The sequence below is a fragment of the Accipiter gentilis genome, chromosome 5 (genome assembly GCF_929443795.1).
Source record: "Accipiter gentilis chromosome 5, bAccGen1.1, whole genome shotgun sequence".
Taxonomy (NCBI): domain Eukaryota; kingdom Metazoa; phylum Chordata; class Aves; order Accipitriformes; family Accipitridae; genus Astur; species Astur gentilis.
Window position 1 is genome coordinate 34826852 of NC_064884.1, and position 14716 is coordinate 34841567.

At 35.3% G+C, this 14716-nt stretch overlaps 1 protein-coding gene across 11 annotated transcripts in view; it reads right to left on the minus strand.

Annotated features, from left to right (window-relative positions):
* Nucleotides 1-813: 813 nt before the first annotated feature.
* The window catches only part of STXBP5 (syntaxin binding protein 5), a 118579-nt gene continuing 104676 nt past the window's right edge, over nt 814-14716 (minus strand). For all 11 annotated transcript variants that reach the window (XM_049800577.1, XM_049800575.1, XM_049800569.1 and 8 more), the window contains 5 exons: nt 12907-13276; nt 10110-10275; nt 9164-9275; nt 6695-6915; nt 814-5987 (listed from right to left, as the gene is read on the minus strand). In XM_049800577.1, the coding sequence (XP_049656534.1) occupies nt 5946-5987; nt 6695-6915; nt 9164-9275; nt 10110-10275; nt 12907-13276 (911 nt within the window). In that variant the 3' untranslated portion in view covers nt 814-5945. The remainder of the gene's footprint in view (nt 5988-6694; nt 6916-9163; nt 9276-10109; nt 10276-12906; nt 13277-14716) is intronic.

Below are 14716 nucleotides of genomic sequence, written 5' to 3' on the forward strand. Positions count from 1 at the left end.
CTTCACATTGTCGCCATCAAGATGTGTATTTCAGAATGTTTTTAGACCTGCTTGGGAACACCACCACAGACAAACCATTTTGCCTTTCGTGCTCCTTAGGGGCTACTCACTGTCAGCCTGGCTGCCAGTGCTTCAAGCACACACCGCTCTGCTAGTCGTAGGGCGCATCCCACAAAAACTTAAGCAGAATGAAACAGCCTCTTTTGGCAAGGAGTCACTGTATGCTCCAGCCAGCAGGAAAAGAACTGGTTAGGAAGAAAAGGAGTAAGCTCCACTCATTTCAGGAGAGATTTGAATAGTTTATTTTGCCCAGTCAAGAGCCCTTCAGCATAATGACACATTCATATACACATATATGAACATTTTTTCTGAAACATTAATGTATAATACATTTTAAATTTAAAATACCAGCTGCACAGGTATTTTTATTTACAAAAATATTCCATACTTAATTTTTTAACTTTGTTATGATGACATAGTTCAGTTCAAGTACATGTAAGTAAAATAACTCTATGCAATCTAACATAGTTGTGTTTGTAACAGTACAGTTTGCAGTTCATATGAAACTATATTTGTAGACAGATGGATTTGCAACCCTACCTAAAATGCATATTCCAGTAATCACCCTCAGAAGAGCTAGTGGGGCTCAGCAAGACTTAACTGAAGAATAAGTTGCAATGAACAAAAAGAAAAAAGAAAACACACATGTACACACTAAGTTATACATAAACGAGAACTGCTACACATCAAGCATGCTTACCCACAAGGGGGCAATGTTAGAAAAATTTACTGATGTTTTTTTATCCCCCCCCCCCCCCCCCCCATGGTGCTGGTACAAGGAAGCAGTAGCATAACTAGAAAGCAGCATGTTTTCCTAGTTCTAACCACTACAGATAGCAGAGCTCAGGTCTAAAATAACACAGTACTGCTTATTTACAATTCTGTTTTAAAAGGGAATATTTAAAACATGTTCCCACCCCCTCTCCCTTTGCATCACCTATTACTGAATGGTAGTGGTAATCCACATACAACTCCTTACATGTTTTCAACTGAAACAGTTTAACTTCTAGTTATTATTTGCCTGGTAGTATGTAACTCAGGTACTAACAAAAAGAAGTACAAGTGTCAAAGTAACCTACAGCTGTATGACAAACATTTCTAGGTGCTTTACATGGAAAACTAAAAGGAATACTGATTGACACCTTTCATTTGATTGTTCTATGTTTCTGCCTCGTTTCTCTCCCCCGCCCCCCCCCCCCCCTTTTTTTTTTCTTTTTAAAAATCGAACACCCACATCTTTTAGTGTAAAAGAACCCAGAAACACAGTACACTCATCTGGCTTGAAACAGTAATAAAGTAGATGATTTACAGCACATCTCTATAACATGCATAAGAAGAAATTGGCCCAGCTTAATTTAGCTTTTCAATGAAAACTGAAATAAAATTGGTTTAGCTGATTTGCCTACACTACACATCTTTTTTCTGTTTTACTTTCTTCCTTCCCCCCAAACATCATTAATTTCTGTCTACAAAGTATTTGAAGATTTTGTGGTAGTAGCAAAGCTATCAACATCCACCAAAAAGATTCACAGAAATCATATAGGAAATTGGCTAGAATGAGAAAAGGTTCAATCAAGAAGTTACCCTGCAACTTGGAGAGGGAGGCAAGGCACTGCACTCCTTCCCCACGCACCGAACATGCTATCCATGCCTGCCCAGGTATGTTAAACCATGATGAGAAATCAGAGGGCACTTCAGCCACAGACTGTAAGTTTTCACACACATGTTCGGTACACACCACCCCCCCTACCCCCCTGCCCCGATTTACATGTAAAGAGCTGATGTATAATCAAAATTCATACATTACTCAAAGAAACTACTTATTGGACAAACCTCACTTAAATTTTTGGGAATTTTAAGAGTCCAAGGAATAAAGCTGAAAGAAGTCTTTCATGTGTATACCTGAAAAAAAAAATAATCAAATCATAGAAAACCAGTCAGCCACAAACTGCAGCTATTGAGAAAACTTTGACATAAGGTTAGTTTTCTGAATGCACTATCTTCCCTCTCCATACTTAGGGAATTGTTTAAGAATGTTTATAATGAGAAGTAAAAATAAGCATGATTATTTTCTGCAAAGCAAAATGGGCTATTTGTTTTCATTGCTTAGTAATTGTATCATCTCGATATGAGATATGAATGTATTCATAAGCTTAAAACAACTTCTTCTATGGATAATATACATACTTTAAGTACTTTGACTTAAAAATTGAACATAAGTATTTTTAAAATTAAAGGTAGAAGTGTACATATAAAAATTATTTAAAACTAAAAGTATATTCTTAAGCAGTATGTATAAATATAACAGATTTTATTGTATTATCTAGTAACAAATCTGAAAGTGTTGCAGAAATTTATAAACTGAATGCTGACACAGGATACGTGCCTTTCATTAGATTCTATATTGTATATACTTGTATATACATATTTTGCTAAGAAAACACACATTTGAAATGATAGTCACATAATTAGCAAGTGTGCCTGAAAGTAATCTGTTCTAAAGTCTTTATTGAACATGTGTGTTTATATACAGATAATGAACCTGAACTGCACAAATGTAAAAACAAAATTAAGGAATAAAATACCATGATTGAATTAAAGTGCAGGAAAAATTCAAGTTTAAAAGTTCAGGTAAGATCAGTGCCATTAATTAAGCAAAAAAAACCCCACCCCAAAACCCAAACCCAAATGCAAAACGGAAAAGAGAAAAGGAAAGCAAAAAGGAAAAAAAGGAAATGAACTTGCTTCCAAAAATCCTCCTTTGGATATAGCTTTCCAACATCACCTGCCATACAAGTACCACCTCAGGCAAAAATCTTTGCATAAAGACAGACAACGAACACAGCTATATATTACTATAATTTATAACTGACTGTTTGCTGAAGAACAAATCACTGGAGATGCCTGTGGTGTAACACTTTCAGACTTATTTGGAATACACGCATATTTACACATATCAACATTCAAAAGTTACAATTTGGCAGGACTAAGGTGAAGAAAAGCTTCTTCAATTTACAGTTCCTAATGAGACACACTACACAAACAGATAGGTAGCAGCAGTTTCTTACACTTCCATCAAAAAAAATAAAAAAAGTAATAGCTCAATTGTATTTTATAGTTTTCCAGACACTCTAAAAAAATTTCACGCAACTAAAATGCTAGCAAAAAAACCAGGGGTGCTTACCCTAAGGATTTCAATATACTTTGCTGTACAAAAGGTGCACCACCAATAGCAGAATAAGATGCAATGACGTATGATCAACTTCCTTCCACAGAGAAGGAAAAAGGAACGCTTTAGAATAAAATTGTACATAGCCCCTTTTATTGATCAAGAACCATTTGTGTATTCATCTCATGAGTAATCATTTCATTAGTTTTCAACTCTAGAAGCATGCTCCGAACATATGCAACAGAAAAAAAGATTCAGCTATGATAAATTCTATAATACCAAATAAGCCACTACTCTTCTTGTACTGGCAGATGGTCTCTCATTGCCTCTTTTTTTGCTTGCTGGTGGTTGTCAAATGTTTATTGATGAGAAAGTTAAGTAGGCTTTCCTTTCACACCAAGGTCATCTTCCATTGAATTGATACCATGATTTGCTGAAGAGTACTTTTGCCATCCTCTCCCACAGAGCCTGACCAGACTAATTTTCCAGGATTCTGTAGCTCTGAAATATAGTTCATTTTCACCAGGTCTTATAATATTATAATCAGTCATCTCTATAAATGTGAGATAAGGAAGGGGACAAGTGTCAGCTAGGGTGTTTTATTTTTGGAAATGGTATGGATAGTAGTTTATCTAGTTTTCTTCTACCTGAATTTTTAACAAAATAGTGTTAATTTAATTATGCATTAATTGGACACTAGAAAAGGAATTAACATGCAGAGGCAAAAATTGCGTGGCAAGCTGAGTTAAGTAACTGGAGTTACCATTGACTCAGTAGGTATGGGACAGAGCCATCAAGAAATCAAAGCTACTTGTTCAAGTTGTCATGTTCTCATTTGCTAAGTTCTTTGAACAGTGGACATGGTATGGCATGCCCTCACACTGGCAACAGAATTCACTTCTCTTTTTAAATTGTTACCATACATAAAATCAGAAAATTTATCAATTTGTGCTACAATGCCCAAACATATTTGCCTTTCATTTGAAAAATGAATTAAGAACCATCAGTAACTTCAATGTTTTGCATGCTTTAAGTGTTTTGTAAGGTTGCCTCATCTATGTACCTGCAACATCACTTCACAATACAAATATAACAAAGGTTTTGCTTTAAGAACATTCAGAAAGTGTGCAAAAAACACCACACAGAATGTGATGCTTGGAGAAGCAAACCCAAATGATTAATTTCAGACAACGTAGACCTATCAGCTTGTAAGTACTCCCTTTTATAAAACAAAATCAGTCAGTAACTATTCCTGCTTTGAGGAAGAAAGTCTAAATAAATTTTTGAAATGCAAACATTTATTTTAAGGAATCCTCTCTTTTAAAAAAAGAGCTCTGATCATTCCCACTGTTACAGCTTTAGTGCAGCAGCCATTAACAAGTTAGCTCAGCTATATTATTTACCTCACCCAAACTGAACATTATTTCACCAGTTCCTGAAGTTTTAGTGCACACTTACCACTGCCCACATTGAAAACACTGCTTTAGAGACTAAATCCAAACTTTAGGCCTTTAGCACTGGGTGGGGCTGAGATAGGTACTTGTAAAATACCTCTACTAGCAGGATTTAGAAATTTGCTAAACAATATACTGACAATTATTAAATATTAGATGCTTGCCATTATTCATGCATCAGCACCTCCACAGAGTGTAAAACTTTGAAAACCTGAGTCCAAGATTATCTGATTTCACAGTAAAGGACTAGAGGGGCATCTAGAACTTAAGTTTTGCTCAAAACTATCTCAGCTATTTTAATTAATGGCTGTAAAGATACATTCTGTTAAATATTTATAAAAGTTCACAGCATGAATGGAACCCACAGCCAATTCTATATGTTACACAAACTGAACCAATAACTATTTTTGGCAAAAAATAATATTTAACTGAACAGAAGTTGAAGTATTCTTACCACAATGAAGATGTTACCACATTTCATTTCACATTGCACAGCCATAACACAAATGAAAACTCCCAGCATGACACATTCCAGTCATATTATTCACTTGATTTTTTTAATGCAAAAATTGTGTATTCTCTTGTTTTGCACTTCACAGAATATGATGTGAATACAGGAATACTAGATCAGGGGTCCAAGAAAAGACTATGCACAGGTCAACTATGTATACAATTTTCAACAAGAAATCTTCCAAGCTTCCAGCTTTTCCGATGAAAGAAGTGACAGCAAACTTGAACTCTTCTTCAACAATAATGGTAAATATAGTGAGTCTTAGAGGGTAAGTGTAAGTCAGCTACCGTCCAGCACGACAGACAACTTTATTCCAGCTCTTGGACCCCTGATTTATTGCCTCTCCTCACAGGAGGGTATAACACTGGCAGCAATTACAATAGCACAAAAACTTCTGGCATATGAAATATTAACACAGGATTGACCCTGCATTGCCCCTGCCCATCTCACACTACATTTTCCCTTTACCCTCTTTCCCACATGTTCCAGTTACCTTCTTTGTTCCAACTCTCAGCTAACCAACAGCTAAGAAACACTCAAGTTTGGGTTTTTGTGTGTGTGTTTCTTTTAAATGTAAAGCTCCTCAGTTAAAGCCACGACTGAGGTAAAACAGTGTGTGATTTGTGCTAGGAAACAACAGTATCCAATGGTAAATACTCCTTTGAATTTCGAAGGTCCTGCCAAAATTAATGAGAAACCAAGATTTTTTTTCATCAGGACAAAATTAAACAGATGTAATTGATGAGCATCATCAGAATTGGTACCACTTCTTGTCTTTGTACTTCAACATCATCTAGAAAAACAAAAAACAATTTCTAATTACTGCTTCTATAATGAACCAAAAAGTACAATAATATAAACAAACTATATGCTTACAAAGCAGCATGAGAAAGAGGGACTTTAGTAAGGCTTCTCAAAACTGCAACAACAACATTGCTGAACAGCAAGGGTTTAGCATGATGAATTTTCTAATGGTAGCAACACTGCTGATGATCTGGCCTCAGATAGAAAAAGATGGTTTTGGGACAATGGAGAGGTTGCACAGGAGTTTAGGGGATGGAAAGAGATCTGGATGAACACAGAAGAGATCAGCCATCCTATGTAGTTACTGAGGGAAAAAACCCCAAAACTTGGACTCTGGGGTTTGCATACAACAATTAGGTCTTTCTTAACCACAGGAATTTCACACAGAGCAATAATCTTATCTAACTCAGTGACAAATTCTTTAAGTAATGTGAACTGAGCTGCACTTTTGGAAATCCACATGCCACTCAGGCAGAGGGTATGCTCGAGACCAATGTGCCACGAGACAAAGCTGTTTACATTAATACTTAATTATTTGGAGTAATGATTGATAGATAAAAGGGAAGTGTCCTTCTTCAGCGATATTGCATTCCCTTTAGACACCTCTAACATGCCTTTGCAGAAGCCAGTTACTTGCAAAACTTGCAATTTTTGCTAGAGTATCAGTTTAATGTTCAGTTTAACATGCAGACTCACCTCATGAGCGTGTTTAGAGAAAGAATCAGCACTGTAAAGCATAGCTGCAGTTTTTTCTTCTAGTTCTCCTAGTTTCTGTCCTCTTTCGTCTAGCGCCAACCGGGCTCGTGCTAGTTCACCAACTACACCAGATGCTGCTCCTTTGACACCTTCAATACCCCCAGGCCCTGGAATATGCTGGGCAAGACTCCTTGATGCCTTCCCAGATGCTGATTCTCCAACTGGAAGCATTTGCAAAGCAGCAAAAACAGAATAGTAAAGTTTTCTATCACTATCACATAAATACCAATGCAAGTTTGGGGTGTCATTTCTTTGCATGGACACCAAACACCTAATCATAGGCATGATGATGAGCAATACTCACTACTCAATGTTTCTAGATGTTACTATTCAATAAAATTGAGATTTTTCAAATGTATTTCCAAATTTCCAGGCAGGTTATAAAATTATAACCTTTCCACAGCTCAAGTGTGAAATTAAAACTCTCTCAACAGTGCCAGCATCACAGTCATCAACAGAATTGTGCTGGTGAAGTGGTTTTTAACAATATAGCTTACTTCACAGGGAAGGTGTTGGGAGTTCAGAAGACAAAGGAGGAGAATTTTGAAAATACGAGCCTGGTCAGTTCTAGAAGTGCTTTGCTGGGGTAGCTAGCCAGTATGACTCCACCAGCAGAAGTTTCCTTTGATGGAAGTTCTGTTTTAAATGCAGACACCTGAAGATTAGGTGTTTATGCTCTCACTATTGTAAAGATCTTGTAAAAAAAGTCATTTAAGTCATGAAAAGGCAGTACAGCTGTAAGAACACATCAGCTCATCCTGAAGTAAACACCCATGAATGGCCAGCTGAACAACTCTCTAAACTCCAGTGACTGCATTGACTACATCTCCTTTGCTCATAATGGGACATCAGCCACCTAGTTCAGTCTAGACACCTAATGGACATGTCAATCTCATGCTGAATTGTATATTCTACAAAAATTTGAGTTAAGGCCAAAACATTTTTGGATGCTGAAGTCAAACCAAATAATCTGTAACTTTTTTTTTCCTAAACAATGAAATTATGGTTTAAACTTTTTTTTTTTCACTTCTGGGAAAAATAATATTAACATACTTAACAAGTTTTACTGCAGTATTTCATGATTTTATGATTTGATGTTATGCTTCTAGGAAGAATGATTTAGATTTCAACTAACACTATAAAGATCTTTCTGTGAATTCCCAAGAATAAAAAAAAAAGGAATCATTTCACTTATTACAGATTCTGCTGTGACCCTCATGTTAAATATGACTATTTTAAAGAGACTTTCAGATGTCTTTTGAATTGTCATTGAACTCGCTTTCAGGCTACAATTAATTCATTAGGCTTTTTTCTCCCACTCAATACTATTTTCCTTCTGAAGATCCAAGTCAAAACTTGATGGTGGAAAATTGAAATGATGTAAGAAGATAGCTTCTAAAGTTACAAGAGTGTTTTTCTGTTGCCACAAAAAGCCATTTTTTTTCCTGTCCCAGTCATACTAATTAAACATATAATTTGTGCACTCAAATTTCTCTAATAGAATACCTGACCAACCTTTCAAAGTACTACACATATATAAATACAAATGGAATTTCTAACGGAGAAAGTGACCTCTAAATATTTGATATTTGTTCAAAATGTACAGGCACAAATAGTAAAGACTAATTTATTTTTTATTGGATACATCAAAAGAACCAATAAAAAAAATAAAGGATTGCCAGGAAGCCTTGCCTGTTAAGAGCTATGTTTCATGTTAAAAAGGGAACAGTTCTTACAAATAAACATGCATAATATAGTGTTGCATCTAGCAAATATCTGAATAAGTGGAAGTTATTTTCCTTAAATATACTAAAAAGCTGCATGCTACCACATTAAAAAAGTTGTAATCAAAAAACAATGAAAAAATGATAAAGCAATAAAAACTTTGCCAAATCTGAATTTTACTGTCCTATGAACAGAGCACCAAATTGAACTACCATACAGTTCTGTCCTTGCTATCATTCCTAAGGCATCTCTGCACAAGTCAAATGAGGAAAAAGAATCTAGCAAACAAACTGAAGTAGAATGGAGTTTTAATTTTCTCACTGTCTAGAATAGTGTTCTCCAGAACCAGCCCCTTTCAGTTTAACACCATTAAGAAAAACATGGTCAGTACTACACACTTCATAAAGGTGACTAAAAATAAGATCAATTATCCCATTTCTTGTTTTATAATCTACTCCTAAATAAATGAGGTAAAGGAGCCTGTGAAAAAACAGCACCAGGCTTTTTTGATCTTGTTGGTAAGGTGTACAACATGTAAAAGATATGAAAAAGTATTTGTCATTCCCTTTTTTACTTTCCTCTTTGCAAATATAATGTTCTATTAACACAGGTAATACATTTCTCAAGGATCACTGGCTTCCTTGGGTAGAAATACCAGAAAAATAACAAATACTAAAAACTTACAGAGTTCTTCTCTGTCAAGTGACTGTGCCCCACCTCCGAACAGGCCTTTAAAGAACCCCCTGTTTGGTGCTTCTGGTGTTTCTACAGGAGTGAAGAGCTCACCCAACATTTCCTTTGCAATGAAGAGGAGACACAACAAGGCATCTGTTATTTCACATGCAAATTAATGGAATATTCTTTCACTTTAAGGATTTATTTTGTGGATTTGAATTTGAAAATGAATATGCTGTAATAGGCATCTGCCTTTGCAAAGCAACTTAGGAAATAAAAAATAAAAAAAACATATTAAGAAATCTGTCCAAACCATCTGTTCTGATAGCTGAAAGCTTATAGCTCATGAAATTCACTAGCAAAGAAATGGGTTCAAGTAAAGCTGCATTTGCCCCTCAACAACTTGGACAACACTCCTGATTTTGTTCTGGTGAAACTATAACTACAAATACCCATATCCATGCATGGTACCAAAGTAGAGCTTACAGCCTGCATCTCTGCTATTTCAGTATTCTATACAACTTCTAAGCTGAAGTATGGCTGAGAATCTTTTCAAGCTGTTAATACTCCTGAAACATAATAGCTTTCTTCAATTATCCTAAGTTAGTATTCCTCGCTTATGTCAGCATGCACCTTTACCAGCATCACTTGAACACCTTTACCAGCATCACTTGATTTTTAACTGCACATGTTAAACAAGGAAATATCTTATTGATCAAAAAGGAAATTAAGTAAGAAACTGTTTCAAATACAAGAGGATGGATGAAACAGTAAAATTTAAGAGTAGGAGTGATTCACCCTGAATCAGACTCTACAGTGCAAAAAAAAATCAAAGCATGAAAGCCAAAGTGCTTGGCCTTATGACAAACTTAATTACTGTAAGCATCACGAATCTAGAACCAAGAACCTCAGAATATATCTAGGAAAACAGTAATTATTTTTTGTAATTCATTACCTGAAGATTTTCACATGTTTCTTGACTGTAGGTGAGCCTCTGTATTTCAGTTGGTGAGACAAGATAGAGTGCTTGTCCATTGTTGGTGAAGCAGAATGTTCTGGCTATCCGCATATTGGTGAGTGGCAGGTAATATACATCCAACAACGGCCTTAAACTTGGCAAACTTAAGAAAAAAGAATTAAAAAACCTGATTAAATATAGCAAGATTGTCTATTATTGATCAAATATCTCATTTTAGACTGCAATAAATTATTTTTCTCTTCACCATCTGCATAATTACCACATAAACAGGGTATCATTTAATGCAATTGCAAAATCTCAAAACATAAATATGAATTTTTTCAAGTTAGTGCCTCAAAAGTGAAATTTAAACATCTGCATCACAGACGCATTTAAAAGCATCCTTTAAATGATACTCTGAACATGTAAATCTCAGATTCACTTAAAGCATTATTCAGTAATTACTAACAAAGTATTTTGATAAGTATCTACCAAAAGTTTACAACTAAACATCCTGCCTCTTCTCTTGGGTGAAGAATTTCTCCTTGACTAAAAATACAAGTCTAAACGATCTCTCCTCAAGAACACTTAGAAATATGCAGGGGTGTGCTTTCAAAGGAAAAGAGAATTCAGTAGCCTCAATCTTATGAATTATGTCCAACTTTACTGTCTGACCACATAATTAAGAGGAATTCCTCTTAGGGCAAAGGTTACTTACCTTGCATTTTCTGATTCTGCACATGTAATTGCAGTACATTTGCATCAAGCTACTGAAGAACAGATGCAACACACTCAGGCTGTAACAATGCTCTTGCTACCAAACACTCCTCTCCCTCAAAGTAATAATAAATGCAAGAAAGAAGTGACTGAACACCTGATGTCTTGATAAATAGAACCCAAAATAGACTTCTGTCTCAAAAACATTCCCTCTGAAATGTTTGTAAAAGCGTAATTTACATCAGATGTTAGCTGCAAATGTACCAACAATACATTAAGCAGCTTTTGCTGCAGATACCATCTGTATAAGATTATTACTGCTAGAAACTAAAAAAAGTAAAGGTGCAAAGTAAAGCCAAAAGCAATGAAAAAGAAAGATGTAGTAACCACAACAGTAAGCGTTGGGGTGTTTTTTTATATGATACTGAGATTTCTAAACATTTAGCTTGCATTTTGCAGACTGTGGATAGGCTCTTAGCAGATTTAATCTATGACAAACAAAAGGAAGGAGAATTCTTAACATGACTTTGGAGGCAAGTTCTACAGGTAAGAAATAAAAACCAATGTTCTCTTATAAGCACATCACTCAGAAATGACACTTCTGCCATGCACTTATCTAAACCAAGAATATTCCTAAGAGTGAGTTAGTAACAGAGAAATGCCTTGCTTCAGACTGATGGAAGCATAAAACATCGTTACAGCTTCAAGACAAAAAACAAAAACATTAGATCAGATAGGACGAGCATGACATCCATGATAGCATTTTCAGAGTTTTAAACAAACCTAACAGAATCGTATGCCCTATCTAAATTTTTATCAGTAGGTAAGTATTTGCCATCTTGGGAACGATACAATGCTTTGACAACTTTACACAAACAGCTTTTTTTTTTTTTTTTTTTTTTTTTTTTTACACATTAAGTCCACTTCCAAACAGGAATTCATGTTTATGGAATGGAGTTAATCCTTGGGAATTCAACTTCCCTACACAGTGTAACAATTCAATATTTATAATTTAGCACCTACCTCTATGCAAAGTTCATTAGAAAACAAAACAAACACTGAGGAAAACAGGATTTTTCAATATATGGTACCAAAACATTATTTATTAAGTTCAGTTTTCATTAGGGGAAAAAACAGTGCTTGCCCTAAAAGGTGAGCAGCATTTTGTAGAGATGCTTAGAATATATGTTGGGGTACACATCAATGGAGTTAAAAGACTTAATCAAAACTTATTTTTTAATTGTAGTATGCATCAGCTTTGGTTTTATTCCTAACAATTTCCTGAAGAAGTCTGTTTTAGAGAATTTCCCAAGCTGAAAGCTTGTTTTCGCAACCTTAAAAATAATGTTTTAGGAATTTTACCAGCACAATTTTAAAATGCCACATTCATCTTAGCATTAGCTGTGACTAAAATGTAGGTGACAAGGGTATAGGTATATACACACTGCTGTTCAGAATAAAACATCATTTGAAAATGCTCAAGAAAAAGGACATACTAAAATTACCTAAGTGAAATGTAAGTACAGTCAAACATTACTTCTACACATGTTTAAACTCATAACTTAAACCCTTTACTCTAGATGACTTATGTCTTAAAGGCCTTAAACTTGGGCTATAAAGGCAAGATTAATTGCTAGTAGTTGTGGTATAGAAATGAGCAAGCTACACAACAAAATGGTTGGCTTGAGGCATGAATGTGATGCAAACAGCTGCACAAAAATATGGAGAGTTGTGGTCATGTACCAGCTGAAGGTCTGACTCAAGGCAGTTTTCTCCATCAGGGAGTAAATTCAACTTTGAGACAAACTTCATCAACTCATGGACTGGTATCACGTTTAGAACTATTTGTTGAATCGGGGTAGCTTGAGCTAAACTAGTAAACTTTTTCATGTGTTAAGGGCATAACTAATAGGAATGCATAATCAAAATTATCCAGGCCCAAGTGTTAGAAGTTCATGAACACTGAGTGAATGTACTTTTTTTTTTAATTTCATATTTGTATGGAAGAGGAAACTTTTTATCTAGCAGAAGACTATTTTTTCTTTTTATGTTTAAGTTACTATCAAACAGGTCTTACCTAAAAGTCATAATATGCCCATTGGCACAGAAACATGCAAGGCAGATACTGTTACTCAATGACACTATGTCTCCACGAAGAACAAAAGAAGTCTCTGTTATGTTTTGTTTATAAATACAGTTCTGAGATGGCAGTGAGATAACTTTTGCTTGCTTTTCTGAACAAATCACTGCATATTGGTTTTCACTGATTTCCTGAGAGGAAGAGGGGGACACTGAGACAGGTCGTCGCTTTTTCGATTTATCTTTTTCATCTTTATCTTCAGGAACATTGAGTTCTCTCCAGGGTTCATGTGCTGGTGGGACCAAAGATCCTGTGGTATCCAGAAAAGCCATTCTCAAGATTGCCCCTTTTAGCCTCAGGATGGTTCCTAGGAAAAAAAAACAATTGAGAACATTTCTAAAACAGTTCTCCTAATTGTCTTTCAAGCTACAAAATACTCCTTTCAGAAGCTAGCACAATGAAAACTAGAACTTAGGCTTGCCTCTGTAGCAACACAGATGTACCAAAACCTTTGGATATTTATCTAAAAACCAATGAAACATGTGCAAGAGCACGTATGTATTCAAGAAAATGTTAAACCAGTTTTCAAGTGTTAAGTGTATGCATACTCTTCCATTAACTTCAATGGAAATGTATACATTTATTAAGAGAGCCAAGCTGGAATGCACACGTGTATTCAAGTTCAGTGCCACAAATGCAACTCATTTCATTCTCTCCTGAGGAGTACACAGTGTGCTTAATGTCAACAATAAATATTAGTCAAAGGTGAGCACCTCCTTTTTCTTCAATACAGGCAGGTTCAGAAACAAGCAACATGGGTTTTCTTCCCCTCCCCTGCAGTTCATACTTGAAAGCAATTCCTTAGTATAAAATGAAAGAAGAAAAGTTTTTCCTCCCCACTGTTTAAGTCACTATCTCTGTAGGCCAGATCTCAAGCTAATACATTTCTTATATTACTTATATTTATTCACACATAAGTAAAAACATGAACATTTGCTAAGTACACAAAAAACCCATACACATGGCAGTATCCTTTTAAGGCTTATGCTGCAGATACTGTGATTAAACATACTGCCTAGTCTGCAGTCTTGCCTTTATGATCATATGTTACCAAATCTGAATACTGCTGCCAATACCATACTCGATAAGCACAAATCACATATATGGTCTAGAGGTCACGCTACTCCTAATAACCATTTCAATGAAATAGCATTGCAATTCACATGTCCTGATACCAGCTGTGTGAGCAAAGTGGAGCAGAGCAGCATGTTCTGCATGAGGCAGTGGTCGCAGGAAAGCTAAATCTATACCTAACAGTATATTCAGCAAACCATTAATATATAATTACAACAAAATCAGTTGCTGTGTATCAGAAAAACAAGATACAAGACCTCTCACAGCAATCCAAATGAATATTTTATCACTAATATTTAAACCTTGTTGTTCAATATACAACCCTTAATTTGTATTCCCTTTTCATGATGCAGGAAAACTGAAAGTTTCCTACCTCATGACTAAAAAAAAATATAAAAAATTTGAGCATTTGAAATACTCATCTCTTCTGCTATGTCTGTTTAACAATTGCCAGGTACTACATTAAGGTTAGCAAACGTGTTTCTCAGCAAGTATGCATTAAAGTGGTATTTTTATATTACAGGAGATCATATTTTCAACTTTGCAACTTTAAAACTCTGGTAATGAAGTAACCAAGCTAGATCATTAACTTTAGTAGCTAAATCAATGGAATATATATTAAACTAATCCATAACTGAGAAAAACAGTTTCTTTAAAAAAATATGAACGAGAA